Genomic DNA, 20,745 nt, shown 5'->3' with positions numbered 1-20,745 from the left:
GCTCTATTTTAGGTATCATCATCATATCATCTACAATGATTCCTACCAATGACTGGGTACTCTTATAAGCAGAGATAAACGCATAGACCAAGAAATTTCAAATAGTTCGCAAAAAGCTAACGGATATTTTTATTAAATTAGTTATACAATAATCGGCGAGAAAGAGATCAACTTGAATACCAAACTGGTGATCTTTAACAATATTTTTGTCTGTGAAACTACATCGCCTAGATCACTAGACAGCCTTAAATAAGTATTTCCAGATTAACCACCACAGAGATAATTTACCTCAGAAGATCGCTAGGAACACAAAGAGGACTGTATACACAAGGAAGCCATCCGGAACGAATAGTCTCGATGGAGGAAACACAATTAGATGAAATCCAACTGAAATGGTTAGGACATTGATGTAGGATGCCAGACACTTGAAAGACCAATTGGTGAGTGGAGCCAAAACCTAAAACACGAATACGGTTGGTCGACATTGCCTTACATGTAGGATTGAGATAATCTCTATATGATTAAGAAAAACAAGATGAAAGGCATAGAGGCAGATCCGTCAACTGGTCGAAGATTGAGGCCGTTTGTAACCGATGGAGTTGAGGCGTCAACTTAGTAACCTAGTCATCAGCGGCGTCGGTTTGTATCCGGTCTGGGGGAGGTTGACTTTTATTTAGTGGTGGCCTCAAGGAATGAAAAATTGACACTCCCCTCCCCCCCCCCCACTCTGGTTAGAAATATGTCTTTACATAACCTCCTCCCTCCTCCGTGTGTAAGAAATAACCAGGAACAAGGTAATAAACAAAAAAACAAAAAATTAGCCGAAGATGAAAAAAATAAGTGGTGGAAGTGGATTAAAGTTTGAACTCAATGCTGAAAAAAGGAACAACGAGGAAAGAAAGAAGTGAAAATCCATGTTTTTTTACTTCTCCTCTTTTGTTTTATTTAAAAATATATAATGAAAAGTATGGATACTGGTATCGTTAGTACTGAACAGAGAATATTGATACCATTGAGTATCGAAAGTATCGAATCTTCCTTAATTCTGTCTTAAAATCGCTCTAGGCGATTATCATTATATGTTCTAATCATTCACTAGATTGTTCATATAGCTATAAATTTGATTTTAATGGGTGTGAGGGTAGATCAAATACGAATTTAGAGTTTTAAGAGATGTTACTATGGAAAAGCTATATGAAAAAGGAAGTGGAATATTTTTTAAAATATTAAATTAAAAACATTAAGTAAGTATTTGAAAATTGAATAAGACATATTTTAACAAATATGTTTTAAACGATAATAAAACAAGTAATTAAATAGTAAAGTTCAGTCTCACCTGATAATTGTTGATCACACTTCGTGTGATTTAAAAAAAAATAGGTTTTCTTATTATTTTTTTTAGTCATTTTAAATAATTTTTAGTATATTTATATCTACATTAGGTTTTATATTTTGCAGAGCATTGATATAGGAATATTAAGAAAGAAGAAGCATCCTTAGTTCCCTTTATGAACAGTTTAAAATGGTAAAAAAATAATTATTCTTAAAACTGTTAAGAATCAATAAATAAAATTCATTGCAATTGGCAATAAAATGTTTCGGCTCACTTTTTAAATAAACGATATCTTAAAGACTTTCCGATCGGTTAGTGGTTATGATAATAATCAAATTGTATACACTATTATTCGTTTAAAAACATAATTAGAACGTAAACAATCATTTTATTTTGAAAAAAAAAATAATACTTTAACTAAAAAAATTACTGTTTAAATCGCATGTACTCTTAATGTGATTTTAGTAACCAGCTTAGCGGTTCGGTTGTTTGGTTACAGTTGTCAAAACAAGCTGTTGGCTTGTCCACCATCGAATGTGAAATGTCGGATTTTATAAAAACCGAGGGAATCATTGATGGCCTTTCTCTATCAGATGTTTCAGAAGTCGATCCTAATGAATTAGAACAAATATTACAAGTTAGATTTCTTTGCAAATAATTTTAACCCCTATATTTCCGGTTTCTCTTTTTTTTTTTCAAGGTGTCATGTATCTCAGTGTCGGTCGTCCTGACTTATCCAGTTTAAGCTTCCCTTATTCTGGTTTGCTATATTTGTGTAAACCTTTTGTTCTAGAGTGCCAGTGAACTAGATAAAAAATATCACATCGCAGATCCTGAGGGAAAGACAGCTGGCCTTAAGGTAAATTATGCCCTCCTTATAAAATCGTTTGATTTTGCACCTAATAATTGTCGAGTTTATTTTTAAAGAAAATTGCTGTCCATGCTTTCAGAGTCCCAGCAAGTACAGATCAAAGAATAAAGCAGGTAATGTTTATAAATTATTTTCACTTATTTTATATTAAGGTTGGGCTAGCTTAATCTTTTTTTTTTTTTTTGTATTTTATAGATCTGCAGAATATTAGCAGTAATTTAGAGGATGTAGTTGAAGACGATTTACTAAGGTTTTTTTTACTTACAAATTTTAATCATTATGTCCACTGTTTCATGAGTAATTGTATATTTATTAATGTTCCATTATTCTTAACATCAAAATATTTGTCTTTTATTTCAGGTCTTTGCCTTTATTTAAAGAATCATCAGGTCCTATTGGTTATGACACTAGAACTGATCATTCAAAGGCTAAAAAAATTGAAAAACGTTCTAAGAATACTGCTGATTGGTTAGGATTGAAAGATTCACCAGAAAAACCTCACATTATTGATAATATATATGAAAGTAAAATTAGCTTGTCTTCTGAAGATGAAAATTTATTAAAATCTATTGATAAAAAAGTGAAAGAAGATAATAAGAAGAAAAAAGAAGTGATTGACCAAGAGCCAGTATTGCCTGCACCTGCCCCTCTGGTTCCTACTATGAAGTCCCGAAACAGAAACAAAGGCATTCTGATGAATGAACTATTTGGTGACATTAAATTTTCCAATGAAGAACCTGCAGTGAAAGTTGGATTAGGTAGGTATAGACGTCATGAATAAATATGTTTTGTCATCATTTTCGTATTTTATTGCATCATTAGAGATTGTTGGTAAAATTTAATTGTAAAATATCTATGCTAATAGAACATTAATTCTGAATTTGAAGGGTTTCTTATTATATATTGTTTCTTATTCTATCACATGAAAAGCTATTTTTAGGGGCAGTTGAAATTATATTTGAGAATATAATGATAATGTAATAATTAGAGGAATATGTTTACTGTGAAATGTTATCCATAATGAGTAATCATTATCTAGGTTTCGCATGATTGATTGACCATTAAAAAGTTTCAAGCCATGAAAATATTTTTTTTTAAATCTATTTATTAATCAGCAATGTATAACTTTTCAGGATCTTGAATGAACTATTTTCTTTAAAATTGGATACAAAATCCCTTTCAGGAGAATAGTTGCTCAGTGTTTATTTATACAAAACGAATCTTTCTATTAAAATAAAAAATTTACTTTTCTTCCCTATAGGTTTTTATTGAATTCAGATGTATAACACATTTTGTTTTCAATACAGTTTATGTAATGTACTACAAATGTAATGTAATATAATTAAATATTATAGAGGAATTGCGAAAATATCAATCACTAGTGATTTGAATAAATACAAATAACTAGTTAAAATTTAACTTTTGCCAAATATCATAGTAAACAGTTTATTTGTTTTTTTCTGGGCAGCAATTCAAAAAAATTGTCTTCATTCCATCTCCAATTCTTTCTGTAAATCCTACCTCTCTTGTTTTCCTGCTATGAACTTATATCCAGTAAATTAGTCATCCCTCTAATTCGTTTGTTGGTTTTTAAACTTGTATGTGTCAAAACAAATACTAGAGCTGATAGCATAGTTATGTTCAATTTTTTTTTTGTTTTGTGATTGTAAGAAAAATAAATTCTCTTTCAGATCATAGATTTTCTAGCCTAATTTTTTAATTATAACTTCCTACCCAGGTTCGTTATATATCCAAATGTGAAGTGGATTATAATTTTTTTTATTTGCTTACCCTACAAATAGTTATCTCTTCCCCAGGGGAATAGGAAGTTAATGCCTATTTACCTCCTTTTAAATTTTATAAGGAGTATATGTCGTTTTTCTTCTTCCATAATGACTCAAATCATCTGTTTATTGAAGATGATTTGGCCTTGGTCCGTTTATAATTGTTCCCTTCAAGCGCCAATCAATTTCTTATAACTTTTCTTTAAGGGTGGAAATAATTATCTTACTGTTCTTCTAATTTTTATTTTTATTTCTCTTAAGCTAAAAATACCCATTGATTTGCTTTGTTTATGATTCTCTTATCAATTTGTCTCTTGTTGAACAAAAATATCTATCAAGATCTATTTCTATATGTAATGGATGATTCTTCAATCAAATTTATTAGTACTTTATGATTAATGAAATAATATTAATGTAGCTAACGGCTATTCCCTGTCTTTTCTTTATAAGGAATTGGTTGATAATTCTTCTGAATTATTATTGAACCTGAATGGAAGTTTCCGTTCACGGAAGTATCCGTAATATTTTGACTGAGAAGTTATATTTTATAATTTCTCAAATTTATAAAGTTGAGGAATTATGTATTTCTGTTCGTTTTTTTGTTGTTTTGTTTTAACCTATGAACACCTTTAACCTTAGAAAAAATGTTCTGTTGACTTTATAAACCTTCTCCCTGAACCACTACACTGCTTTAGATGAGACTTTAAAATGTATGTAGCAACTAGTTCATTGTTGTTTGATACAAAAGTTTTTGATAAAAAGTCACATTTAATTACAAGTTGATTAATAGAATGTCAATAGGCTATAGATGTTTAAACGTTAGGTAAAGTTTAGCGACTTTTACTGTTTTGTTTATATTAATATAGACTTCAGAGGTTTCATGTGCACTCCTTGCAGAAGAAATGTTTGAATTATTGATCTATATTTTAGAGGCTTCTTTAGCTCTTTTCTGTTAAAAAAAATATTTAAATCATTGATCTATATTTTGGAGGTTTCTAGTATAGCTCCTTGCAGATTAAAAATATGTTCGAATTATTAATATATATTTTAAAGGTTTCTCGTATAACTCTTTGCTGATTATTTTTTTAGTTCATAACTTTTTCCGAACTCCCACTTCAAATCATTTTTCATAATCAGATTCTATGAGGGGGAACATTTGCATGTCTTAGGAATATAACAATATTCATATTTATGATAATTTTTATAGTTTTGTCACAAAAAAATTCTTTTTTTTTTTCATTTTTCTATCATTATTAAACAACTGTTAAATTCGATGACATTTGGTGACTAAATTTTTAGTTAATTCTCTAAAACAGGATTTTAAAAATTTCATAAAGTATTTAAATACATTTAAAAAAGTACAAAATGAAACATTTAAATTTGAAATTTTGCTATAATTTCGGCATAGTACTGATCCAACTATTTCATGAATATTTCTATTGTAACAAGTATGAGGAGTATAAGTCACATTTTTTTAAAAAAATTCTTTCATATCTTTATTCTTGAGTTCATGCCTATCATCCGAATAAGTGCACAAACAGTACTAGTCATTACTCATTATTTTCTTCAAATAGTTGATCATTGAACCATTTATTATTATTATGATGTAGTGTTAGTATTAGTATCTAATATGCCTATTATCTGACAGATATGAACAGGATAGGAAAAAGCAAGACTGAAATAATGTAAATGTGACCTTATACTCCATGTACTTATTCCAATAGATTAATTGTTGTTATTTTAAATAAAATTCTTTGAAACGGAGAAGTTAAAAAGGATGTATATCTTTCATTAATTGTATTTTTGCCTGCAATACGTAGCTAAGTATATCACCTTAACTGATTCCCATAAAACATCATTGATTAAAAAATATAATTTTCATAGTTAGTAGGTAGTTGAATAGTATGTGCATATCAAGAATCTCTACTTGTAAATAAAAAGGGAACTATAGATAAAAAGAAGGTAATAAAAAAAACGCAAGTCAATACATCAACTTAAAAACAAGGATTATTTTATTTTAATGGTTTGACTTCTTTTAAGATAAATAAATACTAAATCAACTTTAATCCAAGACCATTTTCTTATACATTAACTCCTCAAAGCTAATCTACGTAAAAAAACTTCAATAATTTAACAACTTATGACTGATGTTAAATAGTTAATACTCCATATACTTTTTTGAGTTGTAGTAACCACCAAGGGTGGTCCAAGTACATAGCAGTTCACTTGAAGCAATTAATTTCAAAACAGCTTCCATCCATTTTCAGACCTCTGATAGGAGATACCTAAGATATAGGATTTGAGAATTTTGATAGAATCTGCTTTTAATAAATTCAACTTTGGTTGATGATTTAGTGCATTCATAATTTGTGAAAAAAAAAATTTATTTATATGTACTGACAAAAAGTAGATTGTACTACTAATCACCTCACTTGTACTCTTGATTTTAAAAAGTGTTATTTCCTATAGCGCTGCTTTCAAAAAGCCAAAGGTATCTGTTTCTCCACCACTGCTAACATCTGGAGAGGTTAGCCTCTTTTTCTGTCTCCTGCTATCTCTCTTGAGTTTCAGTGTCTACCATTAAGTCTCTTTCTATTTGTTTATGATTTCTTAGTAATTCTGTCCTATTACTTTTGGAGAAGGTCTGGAGATGATCTTAATCTTTTACTTCTGCATGATTTCTGCTTACTTGTTCATTTTTACATCGTCTTGGATGGTAGTATTTGTATTGTGAAGCCTGTTTCACCTTCTCTTTCCTCGAAAAGGTAGTCATTTTCATCATCTGTCACACTCCTGTATTTTGTCTAAAGGCACATAACTTGGAGGAGAACTTTGATGTGTCGATATTTTTCTTGGTCTTATTGATAAAGCCAAGACCATATAAAAGGTTTTCCACTTCTGTAACACTGTCAATTGTACGAGTACCATTGCGTTATTGTATTTTTTTTATGATAAAAAAAAATTTTCATTGTGAGAAAAGTTTTGGTTTTTAATTACTAATTAGCCAATTTTGCTGGATCATCATTTTAGAGTTGAAATTGTAGGTTATACTTCTAAAATAATTGGGCTTTATACTTCTAAAATATTAAATATATTTTATGTATTACAAGGGTGAATATAATATGAACAGTAATTTTTTTTATCCATTATTAATCGATGTTATATGCAAAGTATATTTCCAGCATTTTTCAATGTTTTCTTTTACAAGATCAATTCACTTTTGCTATAGAAAAGTTTTATATGGAAGCTGGTATATCCCTCATTTATTAAAAAAATTGTGGGTGTTGTCAGCTGTAAGTGCTCCTTGACTTTGTAATTATTATCTTCCAAGTCTTTAAAGGTTGTCCTTAATTTTCACTATCAATTTCTTTTAATTTATCCCTAATTATTTTTGGAGCCCAAATAATCAGTGATTATGAATTGAGTACTCCCTTTGCTTGTTTCCACTTTTGTCAACATTTCACAAACAGTGAATCAGCATTCACGTTCATTAATGTTTTAACCTATCCTTGAATTATATTGCCCACTTATGTACATGATTCTGGATGTAAGGTGTGACCAAACTGTATCTTCAAACAAGTAAACATATAAGAGACTTTAACACCTCCATTAGTTTTATTAAACTTTATAAATTTATGAATGTACCTTATAATTGGTCATGGCTGTACTGATTACTGAATAGAGAGTGGCCACTGACCAAAGTTCCCTATTCCTCACAAACTAAACATCAATTTCACTCTCCATTATCTATCTTGGAACTGTCCTTACAAAATCATATTTGATTTATATTATTAAGAATATCATTTATTCATTGATAGAAATTATTTTTCATATCAAATATTGGTTTGAAGTTTATAAATAACAAATAATTATTTATCGAACTTTACCAAAGAATCCTTACTTTAGTTCACAAATCTTTTTTTTTTTTACTAAATTTACTACTATTTATTACTATTATTTTTAATTATTCTAATTTTCAATGTCTGCTCTATTTCATATTAGTTGCCAATTATTAGTTGAGGATAAATAAATAAAAAATAACAGCTTTTCAATGGATTAATACATTTTTATAAACATATTTTGTTCCAGTAAGATATTAAGTATATGAATTTAATTTTGTTGGTAGACCCTACAGGTCCTACATTAACAGATGGCAGTGAAAAGAAATCATTCGATTACACACCATCAATGTCCACAACAAGGAGGAATGAAAAAAAAGCAGAAACTTCCTCTGGGTCAAATCCAGGCAGTGGGTATGTTTTAGTTCAATTGAGTCTTATATAATAATAATTAAGATGAAGGTTTGGTCATGAGAGAAAGAGAAAATACATATCAAGTGTAAAACTTCTTTTATTGTATCTCAGGGTTATAGCCTAAGCTGATTTTTATGTATTCTTTTATGTTTGACACCTCGCTCAATTTTAATTTTTCATAATTCATTTATACAAAATGTTCAAATCACATGTTGCTACAATCTCTCACATATTTCTATTAGTTTTTCCGTATTCTATGTGAGGGATGGACATGAAAAAGGGCATAAATTCATTTTTTTCTTAATGTTTTCCAAAGTATTTATGTCCCTTTGACATGATTTGTAACTAGCCCCTCAAGATGTACTAAATCCTATCTGATTTTACATTCAAATTTTGGGTTGAAATTGAAAAGAGGGAAAATCTCAATAGGAAAAAGAGGTGTACAATATTTTATGACATGTATATTTTTTTTTACAATAATGTTACAGCTCTGAAATCATTGCAAAATGGACTCAGTTTTATTAAATAATGGGTCATAAATCAACTTTGATCATGGCTTTATAGCTGAAGCATTGTTTAAAAATTATAGATAAAGTTGGTGAAATATTAATACTGCACCGCTTTTTTTTTTTTTTTTTTTAAATACTATTTTCACCTTGAAAATCTTTAGAGTCAGTAGAGATAAATCAAAAACAGCCATTTGGAGCACCAAGTGAATCTTGGGGAAATATTTGTTTTTCGGTAACATAAGAATTAAAATATTTTTTAGGGATTGTTCCAAGAGAATGCATCTTAAAAATTTTGTTGTTGTTTTGTTTTCATATAATTGTTTGTTGTTAATGTTTAGTAATTAAAATAATAAGCATTTTAAATTGTCATGATTTTTTTTTTGGTTTATTAATTTCTCTTGCTAAATGAGATAAATCCCATTTTTTTTTTTTTTTTATTTAATTTGGTATTTGGTGTAGCTAAATAATATTTTTCAAAGCAATTTCTGATGTTTAAAAACTACTAATCCAATAATACTTGTTCTAAAAAAAAAAAAAACTGAAAAGGTTTGGAATTTGGATATATCTCCTTTGACACTTCTATGACTCAAGTATTTCTTGCCTGAGTATTTATACTTTCCTGGTGGTATCTTTTTTTCTTAGATACACACATTCATAAACACCTACAATGTGTTTTCTCTCTCGACAGCTTATTGCTTGATCTCATCTACATCTATCGATGATATCTCTATCATTGTAATAATTTCTTTTGGTTTGATATGTACTAATATATATTTAATTTTTACACTAGATTGGATGGAGAATTTGATTGGCTCACAGGAATCAAATCTTCACCAGCTAAAGAGACTCCTCGACTGAACGTCAGTGACAGTACGAGACCTAAAACAGCTGCCTCGCCAGTTACCTCAGTACCTCAACCTTTAAAAGCACCTCCTTCTGCTGGATCAAGTATGGTTTTAGAATTTATATGTAAATCAGTTAAATATATGTTATATTTTTATAACTTAAAAATATTCTTTTTACAATTCCTGTTGAGTCCTCAAAAACCTCTCCATATAAGGCCATTTTATTGTCTTAAAAGAGGGGGTAGAGATTCTGTATATTTTTCATTAATTAATGATTAATTAGACTCATGAGACTTTAAAATGTTTATTTCCATTGAAAACTGATAATTGAAATTTTTAATGATTCCACTACTTTTCCATACTATGATAAATGATACCATATATACGATAAATGAGTCCTATTTAAGCTATTGGATTTGTTAATTCTCATAACTGAGAGCCAGACCTTACCTGGTTTATATTATAATTATTGACATGATTCACTTTTATGCTCTATAGACCTATTACTAGTGGTTTTATTAATAACTATTTTAATTTTATGAATGAGTATTCGCTATGATTTACTGATTATTGGCGTTAGTTAACAACTATTTTTGTTTTCTCGTGACTGCACTCCTGGCCTTCTTCTTCATAATTTTTTTTAATTTGATTTCAGGGAAAGAACCCAAGGAAAGTAAAATACCTGACTGGCTTGATGAATTAGTTAAGGATTCTTCACAGCAGAAGAAGGAATTATCAGCAGCAGAAGGTATAATATCTTATTTAAATTTTTTTGTATTTAGATTAAATTATTTAGGAAGTTTTAGTATTTATGGATATTTGAAGGTTTCTTCTCTTAGTACTATTTTGACTCTGCAAGCTTTCGATCACGTACAAAAGTCCTGTGCCTATCTAGATCTACTAAGATAGGTCACCAGATTTATTCCATACACTAATGTATCTAAAGCACTGGCAAAGATGGTCTGTACATTATGGACTTGACCCATCTAAAATATGCTTGTGTGTGGCCAACTATTGAGAGTGGAGTATAGTTACCAGGCCTGAATAAGATTTTCTTCACCGCTATGGCAGTATTGACAACCAAGAAAATTGAAATAATCTGAATTCCTTAACAAAAAAGAACATAAAACTTGATCTTGATTTGATAGGCTACCATCCTAACCATGGTACTTGAAAGGTTATCACTTGAGTGATAAGTCAGTTTCACAATTTTTATAAGAGGGTTAACTTGATTGGTTTGATTGTGTCTACTGTAAGGGCAATAATTGAATAGCTAAATTACTCTTGAAAGCAAGACTAGAGGGAAGATGACCTGGAGGCTGGTCGAGGTAGGTATACTGCTACATTCACAAAGTTATAAGACTGGTCTCAGTAAGGTTAGCTATTAAATATTCATGTATAGTGAACTTAAAAGCATCAACACACGCAACTACCAGTGTTTTTTTTTTATAGTTCATAGACTCTCTGGAGCTCTTCATGTAGAATACTTTCAGAAATCTCGTTAAGCTGCCTGAACTGCTAGAACTGTGTTGAACTGCTTCCCTTCCAGGTCTCTTTGATTTGGGGGAACAGAAAGAAGTGAGAGCTAGGTTGGGGCTGTAGAGTAGCTGTGGGAGTGTTGCCAAGGTCAAACGTGGCCAAAACTTTGGCGGTGGCTAGTGAAATTTGAGCGGCAGGCCCATAGCCAAGGTGTAGAAACCAATTTGATGTCTGAAGGGACCTGGAGGACTTGATCATTCAAATGGTGGAGCTCTACAATGGAAAACTGACTAGTGGTAATTTGTCCAGTCTTTAAGATTTGGCCAAGTTCAACTTGGCAAAACATCCGTAGCCACCCTACAGTCCCTTCCTAGCTCCAAGCAACTTCAGTTTGTATCACAGAATTAAGAAAGACCTGAGTGGAGGCGATTCGACAAAGTTCCAGTGGGAGCTTCAAAAGTCAAAGATAAAAATGGAATGTTTGAATTTAAATATTTTGAAAACCAAAAATTGGAGTTGCACACTGTGAGGGAATAGTTTAGTATTCCACCTTCTTAGTAATGAGATATCTTGATGCTACACTGAGTTAGAGAGGCGAAAAGTGGCAAAGATAGCACCAGATACCGCATTGTTTGAGTAAATAATTATAGTAATACGTTTAAACTTTTATACTTGTTAGGGATAATCATTTTTGTTTGCTTAACCGTTTCCACGTCCTAAACACGTTTCATATTGCTAGGCTAAATGTAGTTAAAAGATTCTCTATTTTTAAGGTAAGCTTAATCTAAACAATTAATAGATCTTCTACAAAATAAAATACTTTTAAGAATGATAAACTCGCCATTAAAAAATACTGCCAGAGGTGGTACAACAATTGATGCAATATTTGCAATACACATTGAAAACATTCAATCAGTGATTCTTTCAGCTATCACAAGCCAATCATATCAATATTTACTAAGAATACGAATAATAATATAAAGTATAATTTCACAACTGAATGATATAATTAAATAAAACATTATTTTATAATTATAATTAAATTAAAAAATAAAAATGATATTGTATTTTTGTATAATAAATATTATTATTAATAAAATTTGAATACATTATTTCAATTCCAGAAGTGAAACTTCTGTTGACTAGTCCCAAGACTGCCACAATCTTGAAGATATTTCAAGCCATTTTTTTTATTAAAGAGCATTAGTGTTGGATAGGGAATGAGACCACCTGATGGAAACAATCTGTAACTTAGTCTGTAAAAAAATGGACCTGGCTTTGTAACTGTGCTACTCAAATAATAGTTGGGATATTTTTAATTAAATATTTATAATGATTTGTGATGTATCACTTAAAAATATAACTAAAATTTATTGTAATATTAATCTAATAAAAATAGTAAATTTTTCTTCTCAAGATGGAGTGCAATGCCCCGGAACATTAATGACTAAACTATTGTATTAGTTTTGATTAAAAAAGGAACTAATTATAGAAGTGAGAATACCATTAATTTCAGATTAAAATAATTTAATTTTAAACTGGGTATTATTGGTATTATTTATTTTAAATTTAAAAATAAACATTATTGAATCAAAGAAATTGTTATTTTTAACAGATGACTCTAAGAAGCTTCCTGATTGGCTTGGAGGTACTCCTTCAAAACCTCAGCTAGAGCAGTCAGAGCTAAAGCAAGTGGAACATCATCAAGCTAATTCTGTTCAGGCATCTCCACAAGGTTTGCTTACTTTTTCAAGAACAGGCAGTCCCTTTTTTAAGTCATTTCTAGTTTTTTCTGAGTCGTAAAAAGTTTGGATAATGGGAATTAAAGATATATTTATAATTTTTACAATAAAAGTTAATTTTTTTTTTCAATTTCAAGGAACTTTTTCATTTTCTGTATGGATCCACCTTATTTAGTTTATAGAATGGCCAACTGATGTAACTCATTATCACACTCTAAATAAGACAACCTGTGGTTTACAGAGTCTTCAAGACCTCTGCTAAGGTTTTATATAAGGGTTTATACTACCTCTCCTTAACCAATTAGTAGGAAATTCTTTCTCATCTAAATCACAGCCCTGATTTTGCTAAAAGTGACCTCTTATTATTTCCAAAATTGAAGAGAAGTATTCCTTGTAGGCTTAACCACAACCAAAGATTTTTGTTTATTTGTAGTCCGTTTAAGTAATATTTAGGTAAACTGTTATTCTCTCTTTTTTTTTTTTAATATAAGCTATGTAGAACAGGTTAATGAAGTTGATGGCAACATTATGTCAAAGCTGGCAAGTGTCCAAATGGAACTCGTGGCTGCCATGAGCAAACGCACTGAAAATCTTCAGATTTACATGCAAGTAAAATATTTTAAATATTTTCTATTTGGATTAGTTTTTTAACAGTTTTATTTATGATGATTATTTTCAAGGAATTGATGCATGAAGCAGAAAGAGTGGTCAGCACCAGCAGCACATCACCAAACAGTAAAATTTCTCCAATTCACAAGAAAAATCATGATTCTGCAAAAGAAAATAATGAAGAAGTGAGTAATAATGAATTGACTTCTAACCATCTTTCAGAAGAGCTGGCTCATAAAGACAATATAATTCATGATCTAGAGGTGAGAACATTTATTTCTTAAGGAATTTGTTGCAGTTTTTAGTTTATTAAATGTTATATTTATTATAAATATGAAGAAGAGGGTCAGGGTTGTGGTCAAAAAGAACAAAAATATCCTCAGGGCCCTGATGAAGCCCTACAAAGTGGAGCGAAACATCAGACAATAAATAGTTATAAAGTATTTTTGTTCTTTTTGATGGCAACCCTGACCATTTTCTTCATATTTAAAATTATACAGTCAATTATCTAGATATATTATATTTATTATAATTCATTTTCATTACAAATAAAAAATATCTGGTGCTTCTGCTCTCCATTTTACTGCTTTTGCTCTCCATTTTACTGCTTTAGATGTGAGGTCTAATACAAAACTTGCTTCTTGTACCTTCCCTTATATTGAGCCAATGTTAGTAGTGTTTCTTTATAGTGTGTGCGTGCATGTGAATGTCTGTCTGTCTGAAATTTTGTTTTTAGGATTAATCGTCCTAATTAAATATACAGGTATCAAGGGCTGAATACCTATAAGAAAAAAAAGCAACAAAATGATTCTACCAATTGAAAAAGTAACTATGGCATAGAAACAGATTGGCCAATGACCGAAAACACAGATTGTGTTTTTAGAATTCAGGGGATTGAGATCATAGATCTGTTGAAAATTTGATCCAATTACTATATTCTTCTTATTTAGGTGATGAGGATTTCTTACTCTGGTAGTACTGAAAATATGAAAACAGTTTTGAAAATTATAAAATTCAAAATAAGTTCAGATCCAAAGTTTTCACTGTTTACAAGAAAAATCTGCATTAATTGCTTGCTCACCAAGCAAAATGTGTCACTATTTAAGAAAACAATTTGAACTAACCTCCTGAAAATAATGAGGTAACTAACCTTATACCATTGTTCTATAAAGGTTGATTAGTTTCATACTGGTACATCTGTTCTCCGGTGGAAAATTAGAGAAAATGAAGATGTGCTATTCTCTTGGATGAAACATGTTAAGCTAAGAATATGAAAAAAAAATCTTTTTTTTTTTTTAGTTGTGCCACTATTAAAACTAAGTAGCAATATTTAAACTAATATTGGTACCTAATCTGACAATTAGGCAAAACGGCTTGCAAAAAAAATGAAAAATTAAAAAACCGATGAGATGAAAAAAAGAGGTAAATAAAGAAATACCCCTTCCAAATGAAAACAGCATTTATTTTGTAAGGGTCAAAATAGTCATTTATTGTTCTAAGGGTCAAAATAGAGACACTATTAGCATTTACCGCTTGATTTTTACATTGCATGTGTGAAATACTTTAGAGGGTGGGATCTACTAAGCAATATGACATTGTAATGAACAATTTTATTTGTATATGCAAATAGGTACACAGTAATGGAGCTATTTTTGCCACCTTAATAACTAAAACAACGATTCTGTTATTAATGATAAAATAAACTTTTAGTTCAAGATCTGAAATTAAAGTCAAATGTTAGGCATCAAAAATAATATTTTATCTGGCCTTAACAACCAGTAATATACATACAGAGTACTTTAATATTCTATATTGGGTGTCACATTTTATATCAGATAAAGTTACTATGTGTTAGGACATGAGCCTTATAACTTGTACAATAAGTGCCGCTTTAAATACACTAATGGGTTTCATTTTAACTGGGTGCTTACACTCGGAAAACCAATGGCATCTTTATCTCAATAATTATCAGCTTAATGTTAGAGCATACTCACAAATAAATGTAAATCATTATTTAATTTTAGATTAAGGTTGGCAGGCTTGAACTACAAACCGAACATTTGGAGTTGAAGATTCAAAATGTGATGTCAAATCATGAAATGGAAATAGAAAGCTTAAAAAAGAGCCATGGGTAAGTTAGTAATTTAGTCGTTAGTGAATTTGAATTGAGGAATCTATCAAAACTATTTGTATTGTTTAGCAAAAGTTTTTTCATAATTTTAAATACTTACCTATTCAATATGTCAAATTAGTGTTTAATTTTATTGAAGGTAATTTGTGTTACTATTATAAACAAATATAACTTAATTCAGTTATCCCATGTTCACATTCTTTTCATTGTTAAAATAAGAATTATATTTATAGATTTGAAATATCTGCATGGGAAACTCGTTTAGAACGCCTAAAGAAAACCTTTGAGGAAACTACATTGGAATATGAAGAAAAAATTGCAAAATTGAAGGTATTCAGACAAACAGGATAATTCATTAATGTTTTATTTCATCCCTAAGCCTAGCATATAGTTATGATATTATATTATAATATAGTTATTCTAAAACTTTAGTACATCTATAATTACTTAATAAATCAAATACAAATAACTACATCTAGATATTTAAGAAATAAATAGTATATCATTGATTTAAGGAAAAAGAAACGCTTATAATAACAGAACACAAGGATAGAATTGCTAAGTTGGAAGAGGAACGGCTTGCAGATTTGACTAAGTTAGGAGAGTTCCATCGCCTCGCTATGGAGCAAGCTGCATCTTTTACTATGATAACTCCTAAATCGAACTCGTAAGCATTTAAGATATTTTTTTGCTAAAGTAGATCTCATAATTATATTAGTACTCTTGACGGAATCACTTTTCCTTTTTATATTACTAAAATAGTTTTTAAAGATATTTTACCTGTTTCTTTTTTTCATGCATTTTTTCACTTTAAAAACAAAAAAAAAATAGTCAAGTTATACGCCTGCCACTTAGAGGACAAGAAAGACCAAAAGATGAAGTTGAACTTTCAGAGAGGGAGTCAGCGCTATTAGAAAAAGAACGACAAATTGAAGGTAACTTGTCTAATATGTAGTTTTTATTTATTTTCCCTTGGAAAGTCCTCTACAAATAGAGTTAGCCACAATGTATACTAGTAAATGCAATTTTTTTTTTCGTACTCTCCAAAAGGTTTATTTATTCACGCATACGATTCATAATACAATATATATATATTATACACACAAAGTAAATATGATGGATACAAATAAACTATAAAACAATACAAATTGTATGATGTATGACTCTTATTTGAACTAGTATTTTTTTGTATGGAAAAGGAATATCTGTTGTTAAATATGGTTGAGTATTGGAATTAACTGTAAATATGTTATTGTAGTTCTTTAGATAAAGAGTAGTGTTAAAGACCTCTGCTTTTTGACATATACTTATCCAACTTTTTTCCATAAAAATATATTCATTGTGTTCAAGAAAGGTATTTGTTTGCTCCAGCTATTGGGGGCTTCAATGTGGTAACAACTAATTAATTGTTAACATGATCATTTTCTTAAAATAACCATTTATGAGTTCTAGTTTATTATAGTCAGTTTTATGTATTCTTTAGTACTGAAAGCAACATTAGAAGCAGAGAGGAAAGAATTAGATGAAGCACTAGAAATGGAAAAGATAAGGCGAGAAGAGCACGCAAGGGAGTCTAGGAGGCAGTCAACAGAGGTGCGGCTACGTGAAGAGGTGAGGCAGGCTGAGGCCAAGAGGGAGAGAGAACAGTTGGATGCGCTGGCGCTACAGATCAAGGTAATCAGTACTGTGATTATGACTTTCAATTTGAAAAAAATGATGTATGGATTAATTAATACAAAACAATGTTACTTGATCAATGATTTCTGCTCTAAAGAAAGGTTAAATTGTAAAGGTTTAGTGATAGGCCTGTTATAATAATTTTTTTTCTCTTTGCCACAGGAAATAGGCTACTAAGCCATTTTCCCTCACACAGCCCAATGTAAGTTGACTAGGGCCCTTGTGATGAGAGTTGGTGCTAATTTAGCGCTATCCAGAGAGCACATGTATCAATGATACTGACACGAGCAGCACTACTCCCCGTTACAATAATAATAATTTTTAAAAAAAGTATTGGTCAAATAATGTAGCAATTTTTTTTTTTAAATATATTTTTATAATCCATTGAAATAAAATTGTAGATAATGAGAGACCAGGCATTAAAAGAACAAGGAGAAATAGCAAAAGATAAATTGGAATTAGCAGCAGAGCGGGCGAGGCTAGAGGCTACTTATTCTATTCAAGGCCGGACAGAAGGAACCATTCCACCACTGGACATTATGCAGGTCTCTTCTTCACAAATTTTAATTGGAGATTTTAAATTCCCTTTATTTTTGTTAATTCTCCCTTACAAAAATATCTTTTTTATTTTTTCAATTTTGTCATGTAATACCATTTTTCAGCAGTTTAGGTGTACTTGACCCATTGTTGTAACACACAACAGTTACAATTGTGAAATAAAGTTTTGTATTACATCTATGGCACTTGCACTAGCTTTAATTTGTTGATTATTTTGATTTCTTGTATTTTATGTTAAATTGTGTATATTTTTTTAAGACTAAAAAAAAAAATCCTAATTCATTGTTGTAGAAAATAGGTTTTATTATTTGGATTGTAAAATAAAACGGTAGTTAGCGACACTGCTCTAGTATGAGATAGCTTAGTGTCCCTTGAGGCTAGAACAGTCTGTCGCGGCGTCTATTGGTGAGAACACACTCTCGTCTTTGTTTATGAAATTCCATTTCCCTAAATTCCACAACATTCATTTTACTTGAAAAATTCATTCACAATCAATTTGAAAATGTATTCATTAACTATATCACCAATTGTAAATTCTGGAATTGTCTCCTAAGAAGAGGTTTACGACTGGAATTCAGAAATCTAAAGTGGAAAATATTCCGACAGTTCTGTAATCGTGAAACGACAGTTTTCAAATTTTTAAAATCAATGCACCATTGCCTCACTCGGCTTTCACTCATTATTTACTGTTACTTTCTGGACAGCCCTCTTATTTTCAATTTATTGTTCTGAAGTAAATGATGACCTGATTGGTAGGCACGTGCCGAAGTGGAAGCAGCCTTGGAAACAGCTAGGCAGGCAAAGGAAGCCGCAGAGATGGAGCGAAGGAGGCAGGCAGAGATGAGGCAGGCTGTGGAACAGATCACCTGGGAGCAAAAGGAAATGGACCTAAGGCTTGAGAACAGGGAGAGGCACGTCAACGACATGCTCAAGGTCTGTCTCAATGTTTTCAGTAATATTATTACCTGTACCTGTTATTCATCAAGTCATTAGGGATTTTTATTAACTTATGAAAAACTTTTCCGCACAAAAAAGTGGTTCACCCATAAATTTATGGATGCATTTTTCCATTAAATTATTTTACATTCTGATCACATTTTTATTTATTAGTAAGCATTTTTTATTGATTTATGAGCAAAATAATGATGTAAATCAATTTAAACAAAAAAAATAAATTACTTCTAATAAAATAAACAAATAAATAAAATTGAACTAAGTTTTGAAAGTATTTGTACAGGTTTACAAATTACCATTTATATTTATTGTATGTATAGGCAATTTATAGTTCACAGAATCCTCATTAAAATGAGATTTATAATGCTGCGTAATATTAGTAAATGTTTTCAAATACCTCTCTACTTAAAAAAATTAATGTTTTCAAATTAAGATGATGCAGGCCATATTGTCAAGAAGCAGGATAGGTCATCTTCAGACTTATAGTAACTTTTTGATACACTTTACGAGGTTGTTCACCTATTTGTCAATAGCTATTGCCCTTCTCATGAAGTCTTTAGTTATTAAATTGGTTAAATTTGGTGATTTTTCTGGAGGAAGAATCAATTAATTGATCATATTTTTGTAGGATTCCTATAATATGTTTCTGAATTCTAGAATTCATTTGAGATGTTTTTGGAATTAAATTGTATAAAGATATACTTCTCATATTCCTTATACTTCTCTTTTTTTTTCTGGCAACCCATAATTGTTTTTTCTTTTTCTTTATAAACATATTTTTGATACACGGTGCTAAAGGCTTAATTCGAAAATATGAATTTTTCAGGAGAGCAAAAACAAAGTTCAAAACATTATGTAAAATCTAATTATTGATATTTTTGTAATAGTTATTTTTATAAAATAATATAGTAGTAAGTCTATCTGAAGCATAAAGACCTTGTTACCAACCGGTAGCTCTAATTTGGTGCTATAATACAACATAATCTCCAAATGCTCAAAAAGTGACTTAAGCCCTCATGGCCGTCAAAGATCAAAAAACTCATACATTATGAGTTTTTGTTGATTTATGTAAAATTAGGATAAATAAATTTATTGATTGATAAATCAATCAGTTTTGAATGTGGTATGTCTGTAGGTTGTATTTATTTTGTATAAATATAGACTTATATTATTTTATCAGTTATAGTTAATTAGATCATATTCTTCAGTTAAAGCAGATTTTATTCTCTGGTTCTTATTTTATTTTATTTTTTCCTTCAGAGTGCTGAAAAATTAAGAAATGAAGGCTTATCGGCAATTGAAGAAGCAAAAGCAATGAAGCAAGAAATGGAAAACCAACAAAGAGAAGTAAAAGAGCAATTGAATCAAATCGAAACGAAGGAAAGAGTTCTAGCCAAGGTACAATAAAATATTTCATATATTCTTTATTTTAATTAAGTTTGTGCTCTTTGTTAAATATCTCTATAGCGATTAATACCATGAAGTTATGGGTTTGATATCCAGGATTTTTGATGTTTTTGGCCAAGGGATCTGCCTCTACTATGCCTGTTAAACTGATATCAAAATCATCTTAATAGATAATTGACATCTCATTGAGAATGTAAAAGATTTAATAAACCCTATTGTTTCTGATTAAAATTACTTTTATTGACTAAACAGGTGAAATTCACTGTTGTGAATTTGTTTTATACCATTCTATGGACTATTTCAAAATTTTGGTACAATATTGACTAACTATTTTTCTATCTAAAAAACATTTTAAAGATCTGATTTTTTTTTAATAAACATTTTCTCATGGGTTTTCCTAGAACCCCTGTGAAGTGAGTTCTCATAATCATTAGTGATCATTTAGATATGAATGAAAAAATAAATAAAAGAATTATGGCAAAATAAATAAAACAGTTATGAAATGAGAAGCATACTCTAGCGAAGAGGATAGAATTTTGAAAATGAGAAAAACAAAATTTCAACTAAATTATTTTTTAAACAAATTAAATTGT

General features: G+C 29.9%; 1 protein-coding gene across 2 annotated transcripts in view; it reads left to right on the top strand.

Moving 5' to 3' along the window:
- Positions 1 to 1,346: 1,346 nt before the first annotated feature.
- LOC106682772 (fas-binding factor 1) overlaps positions 1,347 to 20,745 on the top strand; it is a 21,277-nt gene continuing 1,878 nt past the window's right edge. The window contains exons 1-19 of one of the 2 annotated variants that reach the window (XM_067044851.1): positions 1,347 to 1,525; positions 2,127 to 2,192; positions 2,284 to 2,317; positions 2,400 to 2,454; positions 2,565 to 2,962; positions 8,115 to 8,241; positions 9,541 to 9,698; positions 10,251 to 10,343; positions 12,690 to 12,809; positions 13,316 to 13,425; positions 13,497 to 13,688; positions 15,450 to 15,556; positions 15,790 to 15,886; positions 16,072 to 16,223; positions 16,388 to 16,491; positions 17,040 to 17,230; positions 17,635 to 17,778; positions 18,548 to 18,724; positions 20,006 to 20,143. In XM_067044851.1, the coding sequence (XP_066900952.1) occupies positions 1,523 to 1,525; positions 2,127 to 2,192; positions 2,284 to 2,317; positions 2,400 to 2,454; positions 2,565 to 2,962; positions 8,115 to 8,241; positions 9,541 to 9,698; positions 10,251 to 10,343; positions 12,690 to 12,809; positions 13,316 to 13,425; positions 13,497 to 13,688; positions 15,450 to 15,556; positions 15,790 to 15,886; positions 16,072 to 16,223; positions 16,388 to 16,491; positions 17,040 to 17,230; positions 17,635 to 17,778; positions 18,548 to 18,724; positions 20,006 to 20,143 (2,466 nt within the window). In that variant the 5' untranslated portion in view covers positions 1,347 to 1,522. Of the gene's footprint in view, positions 1,526 to 1,763; positions 1,971 to 2,126; positions 2,193 to 2,283; positions 2,318 to 2,399; positions 2,455 to 2,564; positions 2,963 to 8,114; positions 8,242 to 9,540; positions 9,699 to 10,250; positions 10,344 to 12,689; positions 12,810 to 13,315; positions 13,426 to 13,496; positions 13,689 to 15,449; positions 15,557 to 15,789; positions 15,887 to 16,071; positions 16,224 to 16,387; positions 16,492 to 17,039; positions 17,231 to 17,634; positions 17,779 to 18,547; positions 18,725 to 20,005; positions 20,144 to 20,745 lie in introns of those variants that run through there. The other variant, XM_014423814.3, reaches the window with a different exon arrangement.

The sequence above is a fragment of the Halyomorpha halys genome, unplaced genomic scaffold, assembly GCF_000696795.3.
Source record: "Halyomorpha halys isolate HHAL.00 unplaced genomic scaffold, Hhal_1.1 Scaffold441.1, whole genome shotgun sequence".
Lineage (NCBI taxonomy): Eukaryota > Metazoa > Arthropoda > Insecta > Hemiptera > Pentatomidae > Halyomorpha > Halyomorpha halys.
Note: the sequence above shows the minus strand (reverse complement) of the source record. Positions and strands in the feature narration are given on the sequence as shown.